Genomic DNA, 22,998 nt, shown 5'->3' on the forward strand with positions numbered 1-22,998 from the left:
GGCGGTGCCACAGGATGCGGCTCTAAGGAGAAACTGGGAGAAGTTGCTGCCCTTGCCACCTGGGCAGGTCATATGGTCCTGCTCTCAGCTCCCAGGCCCCTAGTTACAGGGAAGGCCAGTGAATTGTCATGCTTGGTGCCCCGTAGCGGGGTGCCAGGGGGCTCTCAAGGTCTTTACAGGGTCATTTTCTCTTTGTACATCTGTGTGGACAGGTAGCGGGCACTGGTAAGCTCCACAGCACCTGAAGACAAGGGACAACTCTAGGCACGCCTGACCGCCACTCTCTGCTAGGACTTAGTCCCCAGGGCAGACGGGAGCCCAGTGGCTGGCGAGGGTGCTGTGCTGTGCCCTCTAGCACTGCCTGGCTCCTGGGGACAGATGTGTGTCCATGAGGCAGGGTGGGGCTTTCCTGTGGGCAGGAGGGAAGCCTGGCTGCACAGCTTCCCCACTCACTGGGGACAGCCACCCACAGCCAGGCCTGAGAGGCCACAAGACCAGGTGGGCTGTGCCCAGGTCACCCATGTGGAGGACCAGAGCTCTGCGAGCTGACTGAGGTTAGTGACACTGACCCTGCTTCAGGATGGTAGTCCTCTGCTGGCGCCCCAGATTAGTCACAGCTTCACAGGGACAACCTCCTGCTCAGGCATGGGGGCCAAAGGGAAGGGTTCGGCCACAGCCCTGGGACACCCGTTGACCTGGGCACTGTGACCCACAGCCCTGTGGCAGCTCAGGCCTGTACCGCAGACAGTGGGCCTGTCCTGGGCACTTCTCCCATCCTGGCCTGTTCTGTGCGCCCTGTGCCCTAAGGGTCATCTGATCTGCAGGTCCCTGAGCCTATGGGTCAGTTTCACCATTGTCCTCAGTACGCAGAGCCTCTAGCTGGCTGGACCCCCAGCCTTTGTCCTAGGTGGGTCTGTGTCCTGGTGGGAGAGGCTCCCCTTGTCTCTGGTTCCTGAGCTGCGTCCAGAAGCAAGCAGGAGCCCCCAGAACATTCCTGGGACTTCTGGGAACACTGCAGCCCCCACCCTTGCCGGCGGGTAAAGTGTGGACACACTGACTTCAGCCTGGGAGCTCGGGCTGCCCTCACGGGCCAGGGCGTTTATTCACATAGGAACAGACTCAGCACAGGGTAAGGGACGCTCAGGCCTCAGCATGTCCTGAGACCTGCAGCCTGGCCCAAGTCCCCAGCCAGGGTCTGACCAAGTGCCGGATGTCACGTGAGGAACCGGGGCCTTGTTCAGGGTGGTCTACAGATCGCTGGTGACAGATGCCGGGAGGGTGACGCCATCCTAGGAGGAGGAGAAGGAGGAGCTTTGACAGTGGTGGCTGGAGAGGCAGGGCAGGGAGGGCAAGGATGGGCCCTGCACAGATGGGCACTCCTCCCTCAGGGGCTGTGTCCCACCACTGCCCGCCTTCCAGGGTTACAGCTGAGCGCAGAGGCTCCTGCCCACCCATCTCCAGGGCGCGCCTACTGCATTGAAAAGGATGTTGTCAAAGCCAGGGGCTGTGGCCTCTGTGTCGCTCCGGAAGGGGCAGCTCCCCCTCTTCTCCAGCCAGCGCTGCCCCCCAAGTCCCAGCAGCACCAGGAGCATGAGGAACAGGAGGGCACCGCCAACCACAGCTGGCACTGGCACGGGCGTGGCTGTGTCACCTGTGGGCCGTGGGGACGAGTGAGTCCAGGAACTTGAGTCCTGTAAAGCAGCCCCCCATGTCTGAGGCTGAGGAGCAAGCCTAGGGCTGCCTGATCCCATCAGCCTCTGCTGGCTCCTGGGGTTCATCCTTTTCAGAGAGAGCGGGGATTGGTTTTGCCAGCACAAGGATGGGGCCTGGCCTGCAGGCAGCTGCTGTCCAAAGACTTGGCGGGACTCATGGCCCCAGGTGAGATCCTTGCCCTCACCCAATGAGAGCAGTCAATCAGTGACTACCTTGACCCAGCTAGCGGCTCCTCCAAGAGAGACCCTGTCCTGGGTGTAGGCACAGAGGAGGCGGCCCAGGGACAGCGCAGCCCAGGCAGTGGCCCCAGGGTGAGCGGAGCAGAGAGAGGAATGGGCTGGGTGCAGCGTGCTCGAAGCTCCTAGGGCCACACACTGGCAAGCCTAGCAAACCCTGTGCCAGGCTGGCCCCCCAGGCCCTCCCCAGTGCCTCCACTGCAGCCCAGGGCTCACCTGGGCTGGGGGCAGGCTGCTGGCAATGCTGCCCAGCCAGATACTCCACGTCGTCCAGGCCAATGGGCCCCAGGGCTGGCTGGCCGCCCAGAGTGGCTTCAAACACAATCTGACGGAGAAGGAAAGGCGTCTGTGTGGGCCCTGGGGGGAAGAAGGGGACGCTCCTGGCCCAGACAGGCGGCCTCACCTGGAACTCCTTGGTGCTGGCCACCTCCACCTGGGCCTCCAGCCACTGGTGCCGACGGTGCCCACCTGTGCTCCACACGGCCAGCTGGCCCTGGGCACTGCATAGCAGCACCCTCAGCTCCCCCTTGTCTGAGAGCAATGCCAGGGCGTGTCAGACCTGGGGTCCCGGGACACCTGCAAACCTCACCAGAGGTGGGGCGGAGAGGCCCCTTCCCAACTTTTGCTCCTGGACCCCTGCTGCCCCCCCTGCCCGGGCACCCATTGCCCAGCTGGACTCACAGAAGTGCTCAGGAAAGCCCATGTGGTACCAGAATCGGAGGCAGGAAGCTGGGGTGGCCGGCAGAGGCTCGCTTCGCAGCCAGGCAGCCCGGCCCCCGGGGCCCAGCACACCCGTTTCAAAGAAAGCAAAGTGGCCTGGGAACAAGAGGAGGCTGATGCCCAGCTGATGGGCAAAGCCAGCCCTCAGGGCCCAAGCAGAGGCTGGGTGGGCTAGGCCTCCTCTGGATGGGGAGTGTGCCCCACAGGTGGGCAGCAGGAGGCTGGGTGGCTGGGTGTGGCTTCTGGGTCTTCTCCTCACCTGGCTCCAGCAGAACGTACCTGCCTCTGTGCCCAGGGTGTGGTCCACTGGGGGCTGGAGGTAGCGAGAGGGGGTGGCTCCCCCACCCCAGTCCCAGCTATATCCACCCAGGCCAGGCCGGGCCAGGTGGCTCCAGCCACACAGGCCAGACTCAAAATCACAGGAAGCTGCAAGGCATGGCTGGGTGAGTGGTGCTGCCCTTGGCCCAAGCCCTGGCCACCACCACTGTGGGGACAAAAGGGACAGGCAAGCCCCAGAGCAGGGGCCACCCTGGGCCACAGCAGGTCTCCCACCTGGCTGAGGGCAGGGCCCATCCTGGAGGAGCAGGTCATCCAGAGCCATGTAGGAGTGTGCCACACCTGTACCCACTGCCTCAAACACCACCTGGCGGGCACAGGGCAGGGCAGCCTCAGCAGGTCCAGGCAGTCCTCGGGTGGGGGAGGGAGAGGGGCACCCCAGCTAGCACTCACCCTCCAGGCTTGCTCAGCCTGCACGTCCACGCTGCCCAGGTGCCAGGCAAGCCCTTCATGGGCACTGAGGCTGAGCACCTGGTGCCTCCTGCCCTCCTCCAGGTGGACCTGCAGGGCTCCTGCCAGCAGGGGCAGCCCAGGTCAGCAGTGTGGGGAGAGTGCCTGCACGCCCTGGCCCTGAGCTCCCGGGCTCCCTGGTCTGGCAGGTGCAGGAAGCTCCCCAGTTGTTTTGGCAGAAGGCTGGTGGGGACTCCAGGCCAAGCCTCCCTCAACCCCTGCGGCCCCCTCCCAGAGCCCCTCACCTGGGCTGAGGAGGCTCCCGTGGTACCAGAAGGTCAGGCAAGCAGGCTGGGCCAGGGGCCTGTGCTCCCTGGAGGTCAGGGAGGCCGTCTGGCCTCGGGGCAGTGCGTCTGGGCTCGTGTCCACCATCATGTAGTGCCCTGGAGGTGCCAGCATCAGCCTGCCAGCCCCTGGCCAGCCCCTTGATCCCTGCCCCTGCCAGGCCTCCGTACCTTGGGCTGTCTCTGTGGTGTGGTCTGCTGGGGGGCCCCAGGCAGCGTGGCCTGAGGCATTGGCCTGGCGTTTCCAGAGACTCTGACCTCCAGGAGAGAAACCACAGTCCGAGTCCTCAAAGGTGCAGTAATCAGGGGCCCAGCAGGGGCCAGGCCGCATGGCCACGTCATCCAGCGCCATGGTGCCGTGGTATCCGTCCCGGAGGCCCTCGAACAGCAGCTGGGGGTGGAGGGTGTCAGCCGGCTGGGGGACTGCCCTGTCCTCCCACCTGGGCAACAGGCCTTACCTGGTATGGGGCCCGGGAGCCAGGCTGGTGGGAGAGGGTGGCCCAGGCCTGGTGCCAGCGGTTGCCATGGGTGCCCGACCGTGACCAGAGGTGCGTGTCCTCCCCTTCCCGTCTCATGGCCAGGCGAAGAGTCCCTGCCGGGAGGGGACCAGTCCAGAACTGACCTCTCTCCTGAACCTCATGGGTGTCAGAGGGGGAAATGAACCCCTGGGGGCCTCCCCACAGCCCCTGCCCTGCTCCAGGCCCACTCACCAATCTGGGGCCCGTGGAGGTGGTACCAGAAGCTGAGACACTCCGTGGGCACTGCTGGTATCTGGGGCCTGGAGAGCAGGTGTGCGCTGTGGCCCCGGGCCAGGGGGTCTGTGGGGTCCAGGAGCATAAAGTAGCCTGCAAGGGACATGGGGCTGAGCTGTAGAGATGCCCTACCCCCATCTGAAAGCCACCGTCTGAGTGGCCCATCCTACCTTGGCCTGTGGTGTGGTCGTGCTCAGGGCCACGGCTCTCCACCCTGCGCCAGTGTGTGTCTGAGAGGTGGCCTGGGTACCAGCTGCACGTGTCCCGCTCAAAGTTACAGGAGACCTCTGGGGGCGGGGCCAGGTGGCGTCACACACATCCCCTGGCCCCCTCCAGAGCCCCGAGATGGCAGCTCTGGGGTCCCTGGAGGTGGTCTAGGGGGAGTGCCTGGGTGGGAAGGGGGATGGGCAGGAGGGACCTGTGTCTCTCTTGGTGGTCACCATGGAGCTACAGTCCCTCAGGGTCACGTTGTCCACGCCAGCTCCCTGCTGATCAGGGCCGTCCAAGTCCACCAGCCCAACAAACTCCAGCTTCGTGGGGAAGGGGGATGAAGAAGAGGATGGTTAAGTCAGAGTCTGCTCCCATGGAGCCCCGCTCTGGGCTGCCCTCCTCACCTGGAACGGCCGGCGGCGGGCCCCTAGAAGGACCTTGTCCACCTTCCAGCCACCTGCACTGCTGCTCAGGGCCTGCCATGCCAGCTCCCGGGAGCCGCTGTCTACCACCACTAGTGCCAGGAAGCCTGGCCGGCAGGGCAGGGAACACTTTGGGTCAAGTGGCCCAGACCCCTCCCATTGTGCAGGGAGCATCCAGAGGCTGGCCGGGGAGCTCGTGGAGGGTGGCGGTACCTCGGGGCTGACTCTGCAGATGGTAAGCCAGGTGGAGTTCACAGCTGGGGCCAGAGGGGCCAAGCGGGGGGGTACGGACCCGGGCCTCAGCGCCCAGCTGCCCCCAGGCCCTCTGCAGAGACAGGAAGTGACCTAGGGGAGGAGGGAGGTGCTCAGAGCCCCATTCCTGCCAGGGCCCAACTCTGTGCCTCAGGGACCCCCAATCCAGAGACCCTCTGTAGTGTGGGCCTAGAGCAGAGATCCCTCAGGATGCTGCTCACAGGTGAGCCGTGGCCCCCTGCGGGGGCTTGGGTACATGGGCCTCACCGGCAGCAGCGGCACCAGCTCCCTGGCTCTCCTGGGCTGAGAGCCGCCGCCACTGCAGCCGCCCCACGCTGGCGTCTTCCCAGCCCCCGGCTTCGGGGGACTCGAAGTCCGTGGTTCCTGGAACAGCAGGCGGCACTGAACGGCAGAGACCTCCACCCGCCCCACGCCGTCCCTGCCCCTTTGGCCCGCAGCAGAAGGTCTGCAGGATGCTGAGCCCTTTACCACAGGCCTGCTCGTCCTCGCCCCCTGCACACTGCTGCTCAAAGTCACACAGCTGTTCCGGGGCCACACACAGGTCCCCACAGGCGAGATGGCCCTGTTGGCAGAAATCCTGGAGCCGAGAGCTGGGCGGCAGGGGCCCGGGGGCTGGGACCCAGGGCCCAGGAGGCAGCGGCTGTGGGGTGGACACCTCTGTGGGGGTAGAGCTTGGGTCAGGCGGCGGGGGTGGGGGGGTGCTGCGCAAGGCAGGGCAGTGTCAGCAGGGTCAGCAGGGGTCAGCAGGGTCAGCAGGCTCACCCAGGACTGGTCTGCAGTGCTCAGACAGGATGAGGTCGTCCAGACCCACCACACCCCCCGGGCCTGTCTGCCCGGCCAGGAGGATCTGAGAACAGAAGGGCTCGGGGTGCTCAGCCTACTCCCCCTGTCCACCCACAGCGGGCACCCTGTGGGCTCCCTTCCCCTGCCAACAGGGCAGCTCTCCAGACCCCACCCTCTTGCTCTTCCTCACCTGGAAGGGGTAGGCACTCTGGATGTCAACGCGGTCTCGGACCCAGGCAGTCCCCAGCTCCCCTCGGTGCCTCCGCAGCAGGACTGGGGCCTGGGGGTTGCTGGACCCCAGAGTCTGCAGGAACAGCTGGAGGCAGCTGGCCTCGGACCCGTGCAGGTAGTAATAGAAGATCAGCTGTGGAGCCAAGAGCTGGTTGGGGGCCCCTGCACCCGGGCAGCCAGCATGGAGACCCTGTGAGCCCCACCCCACCGTCTCACCGAGCAGCTGGAGGTGCCTGAGGCTTGGAGCTCAGGGCTGGAGAGCACAGCAGGATTGCCAGGCTCAGCCACAGAGACCAGGAAGGAGCCTGCGGGAAAAGGCGGGCATGAGCCAGGGCCACTGGGCTGTGGCTGGGGGATGGGGCCCGGGCCGGGTCCCCTGTGGGCCTCACCCTGTGCACTGTTCCGGCTGTGGTCACGGCATGGCCAGGCAGGGTGCTCAGTACCACCAGCGCTGTGGTTCCGGGCCCAGCCTTCTGAGCGGCTCCATAGGCCCAGGCCTGTCTCAAAGTTGGTGGCCGTGTGCTGGCCTAGGGTGGGAGGTGGAGCTGTCGGGGCCACCAGGCAGTGCTTCCCAGCTCCAGGGTGGCCCCCAGAAGGACCATCCAAGGATCCAAGGTGCCCGCTCCTGGATGAGTGCCAGGGCCCCCACCGAGGCGTCCGATCACCTGGCCTCACCCTGAGCCCCACCCTGGCCTCACCACAGGTGCGTGGGTCCTCATCAGACAGGTCCCCACAGTTGTCTTCCCCGTCACAGAGTTGCTGGGGCTCCACGCAGGCCTTGTTGTGGCAGTGGTGGTGTTCCAGGGGGCAGCTGGCCTGGGGGGCTGGGTGGGGCAGGGTTAACCCTTCACGGATGCCCCGGAGTGGGAGGGCACTCGGGAGCAGACAAGGTCTGAGTGGGGCGGGGGCAGGTGGGGCCCTCCCAGGGTGGGACAGGAAGCAGTGGTGCCTTACTGGACAGCCCACAGTCCCAGAACTCCAGGTCATCTAGAGCCACGGCACCCCTGTGGGTGGCGTTTCGGGTGGCAGAGAAGATCACCTGAAGAGAACAGGGGCCCTCAGGACCTAAGTCAAGGCCCAGACCCCCGCCAAGGCCCCCACTCGTCCAGACCCCCCCAGCTCACTCGGAAGTCACCCCGGATGCGGCCTGTGGTCACTGCCAACTCCTGCCAGCCGGGGCACCAGGGCCCTGTGCTCTGCCACAGGGTCAGGGTCTCTGCGCCATGGGTCAGCTCCAGCCGCAGCTCAGCCACATCTGCAGCGTCAGGGGTCCCAGGCAGCTGCAGCCCTGCCCCCCCTCAGCTGCCCTACCTCTCCTGGAGCCACCCGCCCTCGCCTTGGGTACCCCCCATAGGCCTTGAGGGTTCAGGGCGCACCTCCAGAGGCCATGTGGTACCAGAGCCTCAGCTTGCAGGAGGGGGCTGCCTCTCGCAGGGTGGGCGAGCGCAGGGCTGCAGTGGCTGCTTCTTTCCCTCGGTGGGTTCCAACAGCCATGTACCATCCTGACCCAGGTGAGACGTCAGGAGACGGGGCAGCAAGCAAGGAGGGTGGTGGGTGGGGGCGCGCAGAAACTCGCCCTGTCCTCACCCAGGTCGGTGCCCAGCGTGTGGTCTGCGCGAGGCCCGGGACCCTCCAGCACGGCCCCTGCCCTGTCACGGAGCCAGCTGTAGCCTGAGGTGCTGATGTCCCGCCAGCCGCAGGGGTCTCGCTCAAAGTCGCAGGTGAAGGGGGTGCCCAGGGCGGGCGAGGCCCCATGGTGACCTGGAAGAGCGGGTGGTCAGGTGTGTGCTGGCGGTGCTCACACGGGCCCTGCCCGCCTGTCCGGCCCTGGCTCACCACACTGGGCCTCATCCGAGCAGTCCCTGCAGTCACACACGAAGTTGCACATGGCCTGGCTGGGGCTCCTGCAATGGTTGGGGACCCAGGCCCAGCCTGGGGACCCTGCTGCTGGGAGGGTGACAGCCAGGTGGCCTGGGGGCAGGGTGACCAGCAACCCACTCTGTCTAGGACTGTCCAGTCTCAGCACTGGACACCCTTTGTCCAGGGAGGCCCCTCAGACCAGAAGACGGGGCAGGGAGGGGCCAGGACCCACAGAGAACTCCCCGCCGGCTCTATGCCAGGACCAAGCGGAGCGCATTCCTGTTTCCAGCTCTGAAGAGATGAAGGGCCTGGGCATGCGTGGGGATGAGGACCCTGCCATGGGGCACCCCTAGAAAGGCAGCAGGAGCCCAGTGTGCCCAGCTGGGAACTGGGTACTGGGAGGGTGACCCCCATTGGGAGGCATTGGTGGGCAGCCCAGGGCCCCACAGGCTCCACCCAGTCCAAGTGTGGCAGCGCTAGGGGCACCTCCTGACCCCTCTTGTCCCTGACTGGGAGGGGAGTCTTGCCTTTGCTTGGCAGGCACAAGGGCCCCATGGGCTGATGCCAGGTCAGCCCTGCAGTCCTCCTTCCCTCTGGGGCTCAGGCATCACCCTGGTGCCTGTCGATACCGCCCAGATGGCAGGCTCAGAAGCCAGAGCCCCAGGTCCTGCCTCAGGAGTGGGGTCGGATGACTTACCCAGGAACAGGACCAGGATAGGCAGCAGGTGGCCAGGCAGAGGCATGGCTGGGTCAGAGGGAGCAGGGCAAGTACAGCCACATGGGGTGCACGGGGAGCTCTGTGTGGTTCTAGCCTGCGCTGGCCCCACATGGTGACTCTGCTGTTAAGTGGAGGGCCCCTTGGCCCGGCCCCACCCAGTGCTGACGGTGCCAAGCGTGGGCCGTGGAAGCGGCCCCAGGAGAGGGCCCCTGACCCAGGGTTAGCTCCCCCCTGCCTGGCTCCCTCAGACTGAAGGTCAGGCCCTTCCACCCTGTCCTGCCTTGCCTGGTGGAGTGAAGGGGAGGCTCCCACTGGAATGAGGAGGGACCCAGGCACCCACCAGGACTCTGTAAGGCAGTGTGGGGTGGGGAGCACGGGCAGCCGTGATCTCTTGCTGTGCCTCTGGCACTAGCCTGGTGCTGGCCAAGGCCAGGACTCAACCAGTCCACCAGCTGCGGGAGTCCAGCACCCAGTGCGTGCACCAGAGCCAGCCGCCACGCTCAGCCTCCGGGGAGCTGCCTGTGAGTCAGGCTGCGAAGGAACGCCCAGCACCCATTCGTCCTGAGCAGCCAGGTGCTGTCCAGTGCCGGGCACAGGGCCCCTGGGAGCCCAGAAGCTTCTGGTCTTCATGGAACAGACCCACACTTACGGCAGGGGTCTTCGGGGCTGGGAAGGAGGATGGCATTTGGACCCCGGCCCTATTTGTGATTTCCCACGGTGTGAACTCAGAGCTCATGTCACTGAGCCTCAGTGCCCCCAGTCTGTAAAACGTGGTCATGATAATGCCCACCTAGAGAGGCTGCCTAGAGGACCAGTGAGCCAACCTGTGACTGGGGCTGCCTGCCAGTCAGGGGTGCCCTGTGCACAGCCAGCCCCGGCCCCTGGGATGCCCCTGTAGCGCCTCACAGAGTCTCACTGTGTATGGGACTCCCCAGGGCAGGGTCTGAACCCATGGCCTGCCCACAGCCCTGCCAGGAGCAGGAAGGACCTGGGAGGGGCCCTAGAGTCAGCATGAGCCTGCAGGGTACCTGACCCTCGATACTTGCGGGCCCCATGGGGCGGGTCACGAAGGAGCCTGCGGGCTGGGCCTCAGGGCAGATGGCACTGGTGGGCGCCACGGGTCTTGGTCAGCCCGAGGGACCAGGCCCTGCCTCCTTGCTCAGGGGCTGGCTGGGCCTCCTCCAAGATGCCCTGGGGGACGGTGACCCAGTGAAGAGCAATCAGGCCGTCAGGGGGCCCCCTTATCAGACCCGGAAAGGCTGAGTGTGCATGGCCACTCCCTGGGGCCACTTCTTTAGTCAGGGTCTGGAGGCCCCTGGAGGTGGTGACCCAGGGCAGGGAAGCCAAGGACAGAGTCCGGAGACTGGCGAGTGTGGCAATACATTTAATTCTGTCTCCGAGGCCTGGCAAGTGGCACGTCACCAGGGGCTGTGGCAGGAGCGGGCAGGGTCGGCCCCACAGGAGGGGGGCAGGCAAAGGCAGGGGCTCCAGTGTGGCTGCCACAGGCGGGAGGCCAGGGGCTGGGGGTGCTCAGTAGCCGTCATTAGCCCAGGTGACCTCGTAGTCGGGGTACTTGACTTTGATTTTCTCAGTGGAAATGGAGTGCTGGGCAGGACCATAGGCCTGGAGAGAGAAGATGCCCTGGACCCCTCCACCCACGTGCCTTGGCTCTGGGCATCCAGCCACAGCAGGAGCAAGTGTGGAAAGGACCCCAGAGTGGAGCCAAACCCACCATCCTGACCTCCCCTGGGGGCTCTCCTGGGGAGAGGCAGCCTCCACAGTCGAGCAGACCTTGATGGCAGATCCTTGGGCCTCAGGCACCCAGGGGAGCGCATGGGGATCTCACCTGCTGGTGGTTTTGGTGACAGAGCAGGTGGGGATTCTGAGCTCCACCTGGGTACTGACCACCTCTGGGGCCCAGGACCCAAAGTTCTGGAGGACAGTGAGAGCCCAGCCAGGCCTCTCTGCGCAGGGAGAGGGGATGCAGAGGGGAGGGCAGGCCATGTCTGGGGGCCTTCCTCGCCCCTCAGGTCTGGCGTGTGCTCCATGGGGGAATGTGAGAACACATCCGGCTGTCGAGGGAGGGCTCTGCCACCCACCCTCGGAGAACCCCGGGAAACCTGGGTGCTCAGCTGGGGTCAGGGGTCAGGGCAGCAGGCTCAGGTGGGCCTCCAAGCTGGTATTGCGGCCTCTCACAGGGCGGGACGGGGCTGCGGCTCACCATGGAGTAGCCGTACACGTGAATCTTCTTGTCCTGGCTCTGGTGGGAGATGCGCCCGCCGCCCAGACACTCACAGTCACAGCCCTGCTTCTGCATGTCGCCCGACACTTTGTCGTAGATGTCCGCTGGGACAGGAGGGCGGCCTCAGGACGTGCCCTGGCCGCCCTTGGAGGCCATGGGAGGAACTCCCAGCCAGCAGAAGGGGGTCTGAAATCCCAGCTCTGAACAGCCCCTTCCCCAGGGGAGACGAAGCCCCTCGAGGCTGGGACAGGGATGAATGAGAGACGTAGGGTGGAACCGGGGCGGGCGCGGGGACAGGGAGACGGGTGTAGGTGGGGTGGGCCTGGCCGTGTCACGCCCCTCCCGCCCAGGACCTGAACCTTGGTCAGACCTCGCAGGGGCAGGGCTCCGAGCAGAACGCAGCCCTCCGCGGCCCCGCAGCCCCGCCCCCGCACGCCGACAGGCCCCGCCCTCACCATGGTACTCCGCCCACTTGTAGCCCCGCACGATCTCCTTGCTCTCCGCAGCCGGAGCTCCGGAGCGCGGAGCCGAGTGAACTCGGATCAGCACGTACTTGAAGACGCCATCCGAGTCGATGTCCACGTCAGGAATGTGAGCGAGACCGGCCGCCGCCATGTTCTTCGTCCCGGAGGCCCTTTCTCCCACCCGACCCGGGGCCGCCCGTACTGCGGGAGGCGGGCTTTGGGAGAGCGGCGGCCAATCCCGTCGGAGAATGCTGCCCAAAGCCCAGAGCCTCAGCCAATTGTGCCGCCGACGGAGGCACGCGCTGGCCAATCGCAATCCAGTTCCTTGCCTCCTCGAGGCACCAGCAGCCCCGCTTAAAGGGAACGTGGAGCCGGGAGTGGGTGGTGGTTAAATACAGCCAACGGAAACGTTCCTCTGTACTGCGGCCGGTAGCACCCGTGGAGTGGGGCAGTTAGATGGCCCGCGAGGCAGGGGCAAAGAAGGAGGCCTGAGGGGCGTGCGCCAGCCCTGACCTCCTGTCCCGCACGAGTCCCCGTGGCGCCTACAGTCCGGAGGTCTCGCTCTCCCCCCTCCGCCGCACGGAGGTCTCGCTCTCCCCCCTCCGCCGCACGGAGGTCTCGCTCTCCCCCCTCCGCCGCACGGAGGTCTCGCTCTCCCCCCTCCGCCGCACGGAGGCCTCGCTCTCCCATCTCCGCCGTCCGGAGGCCTCGCTCTCCCCCTCCACCGTCCGAGGGCCTCCCTCTCTCCCCTCCGCCGTCCGAGAGCCTCCCTCTCTCCCTCCACCGTCTGAAGGTCTCGCTCTCCCCCCTCCGCCGTCCGAAAGCCTCCCTCTTCCCCCCTCCACCGTCCGGAGGTCTCGCTCTCCCCCCTCCACCGTCCGAGGGCCTCCCTCTCCCCCCTCCACCGTCTGAAGGTCTCGCTCTCCCCCCTCCGCCGTCCGAAAGCCTCCCTCTTCCCCCCTCCACCGTCCGGAGGTCTCGCTCTCCCCCCTCCACCGTCCGAGGGCCTCCCTCTCCCCCCTCCACCGTCCGAAGGTCTCGCTCTCCCCCCTCCGCCGTCGGAAGGCCTCCCTCTCCACCCGCACTCTCCCCTCCGCCATCGGAAGGCCTCCCTCCCCAACCCCTCCAACCGCACAAGGAGACCACAGCAGTAGCTACATTCAAGTTCTATTTTACTTGGTTGGAAAGCTCTTGACCCCAGGAAAAGATTCCGGTCTGGGGGCGTGTTCCTGGCCAGCCCTCAGGGGTGGGGCCGAATGCAGAGGCCCTGGGGCGGGGGGTGCGGCGGCGGGGGGGCAAGCGGGATGCCTGGCCAGTGCAAACGCGCGGTGACAAGGTGGGCGCATGGAGCGCAAGAGCAGGAGGTGGTGCCCGATTCCCTTGTGCCCCCTCCCCTGGCTCTGAGGTAGGGCTGGGGACTCCAGGAGGGCCCTGCGCAGCGCTTGGCCTCCTCCCCTCTCCCGGACACTTGACCCTCCATAGAGCGCTGGGGGCGGGTGGAGGCCGGGCTACCGGACTGGCGCCTCCAGGCCCGCTGTACGGGGTGCGGCCACCGCGGGTGTGCGGGGACCTCTTGGGCCCCGTCAAGTCCCCTCGGGTGGGCCTCCTCGCTGACCGACTAGCTGGCTCCCTCGCCTGCTCGCACGAGGCGGCCATAGGGCGCCCCTACGAGCTTTCCCCGGCTGGCTCCCAGCTGGGAACTGCCCCCGTCCCTGGGTCCTCCCTCCCTCTAGCCCAGCAGGTGTCAGCTCTGGCCGGGCCCACCTGCTCTGCTTCCTTGTCCACGTCCCCTGCCCCTCTGGCTGGGAGACTTGCATATCGGCCTGAAGACCTCCCTGCCGCTTCTCCCAGCTCTGGCAGGGCCCAGGCTGCAGCGGCTGGAGGCGAGGGGACGGCAGGGCGCCTGGCGCGTCAGTGTACCGGCTCCGACCAGCGGGAACGCACCGCGCACCGCCCGCCCTGCCCACCGCCTCGCCGGGACGCGCATGGACTCAAGGAGGTCGACCCGAGTGTTCTCCTGGGAGGAGGCACCCAGCCGCGGGAGACGGGGCTTTGGTTACGTCGGGCTCCCGGACGAGCGGACACCGGAGTCGGGGAGGCTGCAGTGAGAGCCTCGCGCGCCGACGGGGACCGGATCTGTACGGGTGGGGCCTGTGCAGTAGCGACCCCTCCCGGTAAAGGCAGAGCGGGGCGGTCCTCAGGCCCACCCCGCCTCCCAGCGGGGAGCACCGAGGGCTAGGACCGGCTGCTTCTCGGGAACCTCGAGGGCCAGCTGGGAGAGGGAGGGGTCCCGGGAGGAGGGAGAGGGGCTGCTGGGAGGTGGGAAGGAGAGGGGCCTGGGAGGAACACTATAGGGGCGGAGGGCCTCGGGGGACCCTGGGCGGAGCTGGAGGCCGCACTGAGCGGAGCTTGGAGGGCTGGGGAGGAGAGGCGGGGCCCTGGCGGGGCTGGGGACGGCCGTGGGTGGGCCGGGCAGGGCAGGGCTCCGGCAGGCCCCGCGCCTCACATGATGTCGTCCAGCAGGTTGGCGCTGGCCACCCAGTCCAGAGCGCGCGGCTCGGAGGCGGCCATGATCATGCACATAAAGGGGCGGCCGGTGCGCCGGTCCGTGGGGTAGATGGTGGTGGGCGTGAAGCGCCGGTTGGCCTCGACGAACTCGCAGAGCTGCTCGTAGACGCGCGGGAACTCGTGGCGCAGGAAGACGCCGCGCAGCCGCAGCTCGCGCTGGATGTGGATGAAGGCCACCTCGCGCGCGCGCCGGCCTGCCTCGCCGTCCTGATCCAGGCCCGCCGTGCCGGGCGGCGGCGTCAGGATCAGCGTCTCCATGTCGGGCTCGCGGCTCCGCGCCGGGGGCGGCCGCGCGGGGCTGCCGGCCGCCAGCGCCACCTTGGCGAACTTGCGCACCGTGGGCCCGTGGCTGCGTGGCGCGGGCACGGGCAGGGCGGGCGTCCCCGGGGGCGCGGCGCCGGGTCCAACGGCCACGGACACGCTGAGCAGGAAACACTCGGCCGGCTCGTAGAGGCGCCCCGCGGCCGCCAGCTCGCGGGCGTAGCTGCCCAGGGGCGCCGCGTGTGTGGCCAGCTCGCGCAGCGACAGGTAGGTGGGAGACAGCAGCAGCCCCTCCAGGCCGAAGCGCAGGAAGTTGTCGGCGGAGCCGGGACTCGGGAAGCCCAGGAAGAGAACGCCGCGGCCGCGGGACAGGAAGCCGACGCGCGCGATGCGCGAGAAGGCGCGGTGCACCGGGCCGCTGTCGCGGCAGAACTGCAGCACGTGGCGACACACGCTGCCGACGCGGCCGTACACGCAGCGCGCCTTGTGCGCGTCCCAGTCCTCGCGGCGGCAGAGGCGCGAGCAGTAGTAGGTGTAGCAGCTGTGGCAGGACTTGAAGTAGAGGCAGGCGTTGAACATGGTCTCGGTGCGCCGGCAGCGCGCGTTGGAGCAGGTCATCAGGTCGTCCTCGTCGGCGCTGGGCTCGGGGGACGCGTCGGCCGCCTCTCCCGGGGCCGCGGGCTCCTCCGCGCTGCCGGCCGAGGCGGGGGGCGAGCGTGGCGGCGCCAGCGCGGGGGCCCCGGGGCCCGCCGGCCGCGAGTCCAGCAGGCGGCGCAGCTGGGGGCCGAGGCAGTCGGCCGCAGGCTCCGAGGCCTGGCCGGCGGGGGGCCGCGAGTCGATAACCAGGTCCGTGATGAGCTCGTCCAGCTGCTCCAGGCTGCGCTGGCGGCCAGAGGTGGGGCCGTCGGGGGCCGCGTGGGGAGGCGGCCGCGCGCGTCCCCCGGGCAGCTCCCAGGCTCTGGCGCTTGGGCGCTCGGCGGCGCGCAGATCGTTGTCGGTGATGGTGATCTCGGGCGTCACGTACCAGTTGCGGCCCAGACCCTCGCTCGAGCGCCCCTTCTCGGTCAGCGACGTCTCGGACAGGGACAGGGCGGCGTAGCGTCTGGGCGAGGTGGACAGGTTCACCACGACGGGCGGGCGCCGGCCTTCGGGGGACGCGCCCCGCGGCTCCCTCACCTCGCGCCCCAGCAGGTTCTCGTAGCTGCGGCCGCGGCCCAGGGGGTCTTCCCGGCGCGGCCCCGGGGCCAGAATGTTGTCCCAGGAGCGCGAGTAGTGGCGGCTGTCGGTGACCAGCCGGGGCGGGCTGGTGCCGGTGCCGCCGTGCCAGGAGGCGAGCAGCGGGTCGGGGTCCGAGGGCGGCGCCACCTGCAGGGTGCGGTACGGGCGCGGGCCCCAGTCCGCCCAGGCCTGGCTGCTGCGCGGGTGCGGGTACGTCCGAGCCAGGACATCGCGCTCGCGGTACCGCCCGAAGTCCTCTGTGTAGAAGGGGCGGGCGGTGTGGTGGGCCCGGGGCTCCTCCGGGACGTAGCGGGGCCCGTAGTGCAGGCCGTAGGCTCGGGGAGCCTCCCCGTAGTAGGAGCGGGAGGGCGGCTCCTGGATCGGGAAGGTGCGCACTTCTCCCGCGTAGTAGCCGCCCACGCGCCGGGGACTGGGCCCGGGGAGCTCTTCCGGACGGTAGGGCCTGGGGCAGTAGGCGTCGAAGGTGGGGCCGGGGCTGGCCGCGTAGCTGCCCCGGAAGCCCTGCGACTCCTCGGTGTAGAAGAACTGGGTGGGGCCCGGCGGGGTGGTGAAGGGCAGGCTGCGGCGCTCGGCGTAGTCCCGGGGCCCAGGCAGGGGCCCGTCGCAGTAGAGCGCCCGGGGGTCTGCGCAGTAGGAGTCGCTGGGCGTGGGGGTGCGCGACAGCGCCATGTGGCGGGGCCCGGGCACCGTGAGGCCGTGGAACTGCGGGGCAGGGCGGGCCCAGGAGGCGGCCTCGGCGGGCGCGTAGGACCGCGAGCTCCGGGCGGCGTGCTGGAGCACCGCGTCGTCGGGCTTGATGTCCAGGCGGCAGCGCACGTGGGGGGCGGGTCCCGCGGGCGGCTCCGGCGGTGCGCAGCGGCCCGCGGCGGCGCACAGGGGCGCTATGCGGCCGGGGCCACCCCGCTGCGGCTGCAGCTTGATGGGATGCAGCTCGTTGGCGAGCGCGCGGAGGGCCGGGTACGCGGGCTCCCGGCGCGGCGACGCCTCGGCCCGCGCCGCCCGCTGCGCTTCCCGCTGAGCTTCCCGCCCTCGGCGGGGCAACACCGGCGACGAGGCGGGCGCGGGCGTCAGGCCCGGGGGCGCGCGGGGCGCGCTCTTGGAGCGGGCGCGGCGGCGAGGCTCGGCCTCCCGGGTCCGGGCGCGTGACACGGCGGGCTCCGGGGGCGGTGGCTCCGGCATGGTCTCCTCTGCTGGCCCGTCCAGCGCCTCCAGGAAGTCGAAGCTGCGGCAGTGGCGCTTGTTGAAAGGCGCGGGCTCGGCAGGCCGGGCCACGGATCGCTCACATGGCGGGCGCCTGGATGCAGGTCCCGGGGCCGCCACCTTGATGTCCTGGTACACGGTCGACACCAACAGGTCCGGCGGGTCCGTACGGGTCATCTTAAAAGAGGTCCCCAGGCTGGCGGCTCCAGCTCACTCTGCCTTGCGGGGCTTTTGCCCTGGGGGGAGACTCGGGTCAGGGCGGCCCCCTCCGCAGCCCAGGCCCCACTACTCCCCCACGCTGGCCCGGCTTACCTGGGGCGCAGCGGGCGGAGTAGCCCTGGCTGCTGGCTTGGGCCGAGAACGCGGGCGCTTCCTCCATGCCGGGGTTAGAAGCACCTGCGGGAGGAACCCAGCTGTCCAGGCGCCCAGATCCTGCCCTCCCCTCATCCTCTCCCTGCGATGGGGCCAGAAAGGCTTAGCTGTGGCTGTGGTTCCCGCGGCGGGGGCGCCCCTCCCCCGACCAGTGACGGCGGGGCAAGCCCCGGTGGACCCCTTTCCGGGTGGGGCGGGGGAGTAGGGGCGTGGTCCTGGAGTTGCGCCCTCTCCTGTCCGCAGCTGGGAAGACGGGCGCGTTTGGGCCTTATTCACAGGTGTTGCCCTGCGGGACGTTAGTGACTGCGGCCCCGTCACAGGTGTCACTGCAGACCGACCCCTCTGATCGCGCACAGTCGAAAGCGAGTCCCTGGGCCTCAGCCTTAGCCAGCTCTGCACCAAGTGGGTGACACCAACCAACCCACCTGGTGGCCAGGCCCAGCACAGAGCCCCTCCCCCAACACTGCAAGGACCCACGCCTAAGGGCCCTCAACCTCCCGTGAGCCCCAGGCCAGAAAATGCCCCAGAGAGCATACCTGGGTCCTAAGCCCCCTTTACTTTGCCGACACCTCTTTTGACCCGAAGTATCGTTGGGTGTTGAAGCAAGGCCCCCAGAGGGCTCCTACGCCCAGCTTTGCGTGAACGCACAGGACACCCCCCTGGGGTGTGCATGGCAGCCAGCGAGCCGAGCTCTGGCAGCCCCTCTCTCCTGAGCTGCGAGCCAGGCCCGGAAGCTGCCCACTGGGGGTGGGCAGGGCGGAGGGCGGGGGAAGCCCCGCTGCTTGGCAGGAAAGGGCCCTCCCCACTTCACTCAGGAGGTTCCATGGAAACCTGCCTTTCTTAGGCCCCCACGCTGCCGGCTGGCCAGGGTTCAGATGTGGGCTACCAGCTCCTCTGTGGTCCCAGGGCCAGGGGCCAGCTGCGGGGTGTGCCGGACAGTGGCCACAGGCCTGGCCTCCTCACACTCAGCCCCTGGTGTGACAGGTCTGCCCTGGAGTGAGTGGGGAAAGCAGGGACTTGGCCAGGCCCCCTCCCCCGCCCGTCAGACCCTCAGGTGAATGGGCCTCTCGGGGTCTGGCCGGGTTGCCCCTCTGTGTCCCAGGTGTGCAGGAGCTTCCTGCTGGCAGGGCTGCTTTTCTGGGTCAGGGCCACCAGTCCCAGGCCTCATCCCCATCCCAGCCTCCCACCCACCCACTCTCTCCTCGGGTGGCAGGACTGTCCACCCTCCTGCTCCCCCATTCATGCTAAGCTCAAGGCCAGGCCGACATCCGGCCGGATGACAGGGTGTGAGGCTCCACCCCAGGGAGGTGACAGCCGGCCTTGCTGGCTGTGGCTGTCAGGGACACCCCCTCCCGTGGAGATGCGGGTGGGGTCGGCCCCCTCCTTGGCCCAAGACCTTCTGGAGCCCACGCGGCTGGTGGGTATCCTTCCCCACCTCCCACCTCCGCCCTGGCCTGGCCGGGAGCGGCCCTTCAAGGGATCCAGCCAGTGTTGCCTGGGGGCGGGGACTCCCCATCCTTTCGCAGCCCTAAGGCAGCCTCCCCCGCCCGTGACAGTGACACGTTCAGCAGCTCGGCCCCTCACCTGGGTAGTGCTCCGGCTGTGCCCGGTGGGCTGTGCCACCCCCAGCTTGGCTCCTCTGTGTCCTCAGCACCGCTGCGTCCCCGGCCCCGGCAGAAGCTTCGAGGCAGCAGCGAGGATCCAGGCCTGGCTGCTCAGTGCTGCCCCCGGTGGAGGAAGAAGGGGCTGTACTTAAAGGAGCCGCGCCCAGTAGGGGATGCACGGCGGAGCTGGGGACGGAGCTGCACGGGTCAACCTGGGGCTGTGCGGAGGACGGGGTCCCTGCAGCCTCCCTCTGACAGACCTCAAAGTCTCAACAGGAACCCTGTGCCCCCGAGTGGCCGGCAAGCATCACCCGAACACACTTGCCTGAGAGGAGGAGCCCCAGCTTGGGCTGCGCTGCAGATTGGTTAGGGGGATCTTGTTGGGCCCGGCAGGAGCAGATGGGCTGCCTCCCCGCGGCCCTATCTGCTTCCAGGCTGCCCATGCCATAATCTTGGCGGGTACCTGCGGCCAGATGGCCCCAGCAGCCTCCGGTGTCCCCAGGACACCAGCCTCTCCTGCACCCAGTGTCCCTGCCAGCTTGGGCTGTTCTGAGCCTGGGGTCTGCAGGTGACCTTCCATAACCTTCCCCGTAACGTCCTCGTCCCAGCTCTGCCAGCCCCCTCCACAAGGCATTGGGCCGGGGAACATCCTAGCTTGGCAGAGGGTCAGGCAGTAGATGCGCTTGGCTCTGAAGGGCAGAACCGACCCCATTCTGCGTCCTGTTCAAAGCAGGGCCATGAACACCCAATACAGCCATCCATGGTGTGGTCCTGGCAAGTTCGGTACCCGTGACCCATCCCCACACTAGGGGAAGCCTGGAAGCCAGCCCTCACCTTGCAGGCTGTGGGCTAAGGGGCAAGGTTCCTAAGGGGGCAGCTTGCTGTGGGCCTTGGCACTGCTCCATGCCCCAGGGCCACAAAGCTCCCAGGCACAGGAGCCTCCAGCATGGCCACCTCCCCCTTCACTGGCGCACTCCTGCCCGCCCTGCAGGGTTCTCATGGCAACAGTGGCTGTGGGGGTGGTGAGGGGGTGGAGGCTGGGCGCTGCTGACAGCTGGAGGGGGCAGGGGCCTGAAGGAGGGGCAGGGTTGCTGGGAGCGGTACGGTGTGGACTTCCACCTCCTGGGGCTGCAGACCCCCAAGTGTGCCAGATGCAGCTGCTGGGACTTGGCCCAGGTGGGCTTCGATGTACCCAGGGTGTGGCCAGCGGCCAGGCTGGGGGGGGGGTGCCCTCACGCTGCCCCATGCTGGTGGGCAGCCTCCTGCCTCAGGGGACTTCCCTGCCAACCCACAGCAGCCTGGGCTCAGGGCGGCGGGAGCAGAGGTGCAGGGAGAAGAACGGACACAGGCGGAGTGAGACAGGAGTGCTTTATGGTCCGAGTGGACTGTGACAGGAGCGCCTCCCAGCTCCAGTCTCTGGGCTCACCTGAGCGGGGTGCAGCGGGGGCCGCTGTGGGGAGATGGTACCTGGGAAGCACCCCTCCCCAAGGAGAGGCCTCGGGTGCTGCCCTCTCTCACCAGCCTTGTGTAGTGCAGGGCCTGGCTGCCCTTTATGGTGGGTCTACACACTTGTGCTCAAGGCTCCCGGCCGGAGGCACAGCCACAGACACCCTGTGGCCCTGGGTGGGTGTGGAGGGCAAGCAGGTGCCAGGGTGGAGGGCAAGCAGGTGCCAGGGCGGTGCACACCCCAAGGCCAAGCGGCCCCTGCCCAGCCTCTGTAAACAGACCCTCACGGGTCCCTCCTGGGCCTCAGTCACATCCCTGAGAAACACTGGGGACTGGCAGCTCTGCCCCAAGAGGGCCAGGGTGTCCACCGAGCCCAGCCAAAGCCAGGTGTCCCCTCCCTCCCTGCAGAGCAGGTTCATGCCGGGGCTGCCGATGCCCGGCCTCTTCCGGCTCCAAAGTGCACGTGGCAGATCCCAGGCAGCAGCAAAGGCGATGGCGCAGCCGCAAAGCCTCCCCAGGCAGTGACAGGCACACCCCCGGCCCAGGACGGCCACTGCCCCAGCAGGCTTAGAGCTCCTCATAGTCGCCACCCCCAGGGTGGCGGCCGCCCGGAGCCCCACCCCCCAGGAAAGCCTCCAGCTCGTCGGCAGCCGTCCTCTCCCGGGCACGCGGGGGCCGCTGCCTTCGCCGCCGCGGCTCCTCCCTGCCCTCCTCCTTGTCCTTGTTCCTCTTGTGTTTGCTCTTCTTCTTCGCAGCCTTTTCTTCCTCCTGGGGAGCGCAAGGATGGGGCACCACGGAGTCACAGGAGGCCGGAGCCCTGGCCCCAGGACTGTCCCCTGCCCAGCTGCGGCCCAGCAGGTACCTCTTTGCCTTTCTTCTTCTTCTTCTTTTTCTCCTTGGAGGGGGCTTTGCTCTCCTTACCTGCACGGACAGGACAGACACTCAGTGGCTCCAACTCAGGCCCGTGGGGGACCCCAATACCGGGTGACAGGACTTCTCCAGACACAGAGCAGAGCCCCAGCCCTCTAGGAGCCCTGCTGATGGACAGGACTGTGCTGCAGACCTCGGGAGAGGCCCACGGTCAGTGGCTGGCAGGTGGGAAGAGGCAGGAGGCCACAGGCCCGTATCATGCCAGACCCCAGCAGGCCGGCCGCACCCCAGCACCCCACCCACCTTCCTCACTGCTCTCCTTGGGTCCAGCCTCTTCCAGCCCCAGCCCAAAGAGGTCCGAGTCATTCTTCAGTCTGAAGGCGGGGAGAGGAGGCTTGCGGGGTGGGGGCGGCTGGGCCGGGGCCGGGGCCTCGTCCTCATCACTCACGTCGGAGGGGTCATCTCGAATGGGAAACTCATCCTGGAGACGGGAGAGCAGCTGGTTGGCCGCCGTCCCTCCCACACCCCCGGGGACTGTGGGGCCTCAAACCCAGCTGGCAAGGCCCAGGTGTGGGGACACAGGACACCTCTTCCAGAAGCTTCCTCCCACTGTGCCCAGCCCAGATCAGGCCTGCAGGAGGGGCCCTACCTATGCCCGGGAGGACCCGTCTTACCGCCCTGCGCTGTGTGTCTGATGCTTCGCTCTCAAAGTCAGGGTCGTCCATGACGAAGGACAGCATTTGTGCTGCAATGGGCCCCTCGGGGTCACTCTCAGGCGAGGACGCCTGCTCACCCTTCCCTGTCTCCATCTCGGCGGGGGGCCTGGTGCTACTGCGCTTCTCAGGACCCGAGTGAACAGGGGCACCGCCTGGCCAGGGGGGTGCTGTGGCCCTCGCAGGAGCTGCCTCCCTTTGTAGCTTTGAGGTTGGTGCGGAGGACCTTTGTGGACAAGGAGAGGGTCAGGGTCCTCTGGAGGGTCCTGAGCTGCCCCTGCCCAGGTGTCCAGGCTTCATTCACCCCTGGAAGAACTTTCCCATACCGTTTGGTCCCTGGCTCTGAGCACTGCTGAGGAGCCTGCGCAGGGCCTTTTGGGGGATGTGCCACTTCGGCTTCCTCCTCACTTGAAAGAGTGATGTTTTGACTAGGGATGGGGCCCGTGGGTGGCGGGGGACTCCCACATGGCTGGTCTTCGAGGTCCACGTCGTCCTGGAACCCTGCCACCATCGGGTTGCCAGCCAGGGTCTCCGCATCACTGCAAAGCAAATGGCCATGCAGTCAGAGGTGGCAGGGTGGGGACAGATGGCCTGGCTCAGAGGCCTTGGTTTGAGGCACCCCAGCACACCCTGGTGGTTGCCACCCCAGGGTCTGCTAGAAGCTGTGTCTAGTGGAGAAGCCCCTCATGGCAGTCATGGGGCTTCTGAGCAGGAAAGGGCCGGGGAGGACAAGGTTGGACACAGTGCTGGCCTGTGGCTGGTCAGTGGTGTGAAGGTGGGCAGCGCAGGTGGGCGCTGAGAGGGGGAGTCCAGCTCAGGGCTACTATCTGTCCTTTGTATTTCTGTAGGAAACCAGTGCCCCACCAATGGGTAAGGACAGGGTGCTGAGACCACCCAAGGTGGAGCCTGTCCAGTGGAGCCCATGCCTGGGACTAAATGGCAAGGCTTTGCTGCAGGCAGCATTTGGGGCAGCTTGGCAGACAGGCGGGAGCTGGCTCTAGCTCCCAGCTCTGGGACCTGCGGAGACCTGG

General features: G+C 67.7%; 4 protein-coding genes across 22 annotated transcripts in view; all 4 read right to left on the bottom strand.

Moving 5' to 3' along the window:
- Positions 1-694: 694 nt before the first annotated feature.
- MAMDC4 (MAM domain containing 4) lies at positions 695-10,284 on the bottom strand. 13 transcript variants are annotated; one of them, XM_074394482.1, is made up of 29 exons: positions 8,968-10,284; positions 8,247-8,354; positions 7,998-8,171; positions 7,787-7,912; positions 7,535-7,665; positions 7,365-7,449; positions 7,109-7,234; positions 6,800-6,937; positions 6,627-6,715; positions 6,370-6,543; positions 6,159-6,243; positions 5,865-6,053; positions 5,643-5,759; positions 5,337-5,468; positions 5,106-5,230; positions 4,910-5,021; positions 4,662-4,778; positions 4,450-4,584; positions 4,198-4,331; positions 3,911-4,130; positions 3,701-3,838; positions 3,399-3,517; positions 3,222-3,312; positions 2,949-3,095; positions 2,631-2,765; positions 2,353-2,480; positions 2,166-2,274; positions 1,473-1,651; positions 713-1,289 (listed from the first exon to the last, which is right to left on the bottom strand). In XM_074394482.1, exons 1-29 carry the CDS (start codon positions 9,011-9,013, stop codon positions 1,248-1,250), a joined length of 3,651 nt encoding a protein of 1,216 aa, XP_074250583.1. In that variant the 5' UTR covers positions 9,014-10,284; the 3' UTR covers positions 713-1,247. The 13 variants fall into 13 exon arrangements, with proteins under 13 accessions (XP_074250582.1, XP_074250578.1, XP_074250576.1 ...); XM_074394480.1 differs by having other exon boundaries at positions 702-1,289; positions 5,643-6,053; positions 6,800-7,234; XM_074394479.1 differs by having other exon boundaries at positions 699-1,289; positions 1,452-1,651; positions 2,166-2,480; positions 2,631-3,312; positions 3,701-4,130.
- Positions 10,285-10,356: 72 nt separating this feature from the next.
- Positions 10,357-11,943, bottom strand: PHPT1 (phosphohistidine phosphatase 1). The gene is made up of 3 exons (XM_010352140.3): positions 11,686-11,943; positions 11,210-11,334; positions 10,357-10,611 (listed from the first exon to the last, which is right to left on the bottom strand). Exons 1-3 carry the CDS (start codon positions 11,843-11,845, stop codon positions 10,519-10,521), a joined length of 378 nt encoding a protein of 125 aa, XP_010350442.1. The 5' UTR covers positions 11,846-11,943; the 3' UTR covers positions 10,357-10,518.
- A 2,161-nt stretch (positions 11,944-14,104) lies between these two features.
- Positions 14,105-20,195, bottom strand: AJM1 (apical junction component 1 homolog). 3 transcript variants are annotated; one of them, XM_039461374.2, is made up of 3 exons: positions 18,919-20,195; positions 17,275-17,358; positions 14,105-17,198 (listed from the first exon to the last, which is right to left on the bottom strand). In XM_039461374.2, the coding sequence occupies exon 3, from the start codon at positions 17,137-17,139 to the stop codon at positions 14,197-14,199; it is 2,943 nt and encodes a 980-aa protein (XP_039317308.1). In that variant the 5' UTR covers positions 17,140-17,198; positions 17,275-17,358; positions 18,919-20,195; the 3' UTR covers positions 14,105-14,196. The 3 variants fall into 3 exon arrangements, with proteins under 3 accessions (XP_039317308.1, XP_074250563.1, XP_074250564.1); XM_074394462.1 differs by lacking the exon at positions 18,919-20,195 and adding an exon at positions 17,871-18,911; XM_074394463.1 differs by lacking the exon at positions 17,275-17,358.
- Positions 20,196-20,292: 97 nt separating this feature from the next.
- Positions 20,293-22,998, bottom strand: part of RABL6 (RAB, member RAS oncogene family like 6) — a 33,453-nt gene continuing 30,747 nt past the window's right edge. For all 5 annotated transcript variants that reach the window (XM_074394465.1, XM_074394466.1, XM_074394464.1 and 2 more), the window contains 5 exons: positions 22,294-22,506; positions 21,929-22,193; positions 21,558-21,735; positions 21,247-21,305; positions 20,293-21,152 (listed from right to left, as the gene is read on the bottom strand). In XM_074394465.1, coding sequence (XP_074250566.1) covers positions 20,952-21,152; positions 21,247-21,305; positions 21,558-21,735; positions 21,929-22,193; positions 22,294-22,506 — 916 coding nt within the window. In that variant the 3' untranslated portion in view covers positions 20,293-20,951. The remainder of the gene's footprint in view (positions 21,153-21,246; positions 21,306-21,557; positions 21,736-21,928; positions 22,194-22,293; positions 22,507-22,998) is intronic.

This window comes from Saimiri boliviensis, chromosome 2, assembly GCF_048565385.1.
Source record: "Saimiri boliviensis isolate mSaiBol1 chromosome 2, mSaiBol1.pri, whole genome shotgun sequence".
Taxonomy (NCBI): Eukaryota; Metazoa; Chordata; class Mammalia; order Primates; family Cebidae; genus Saimiri; species Saimiri boliviensis.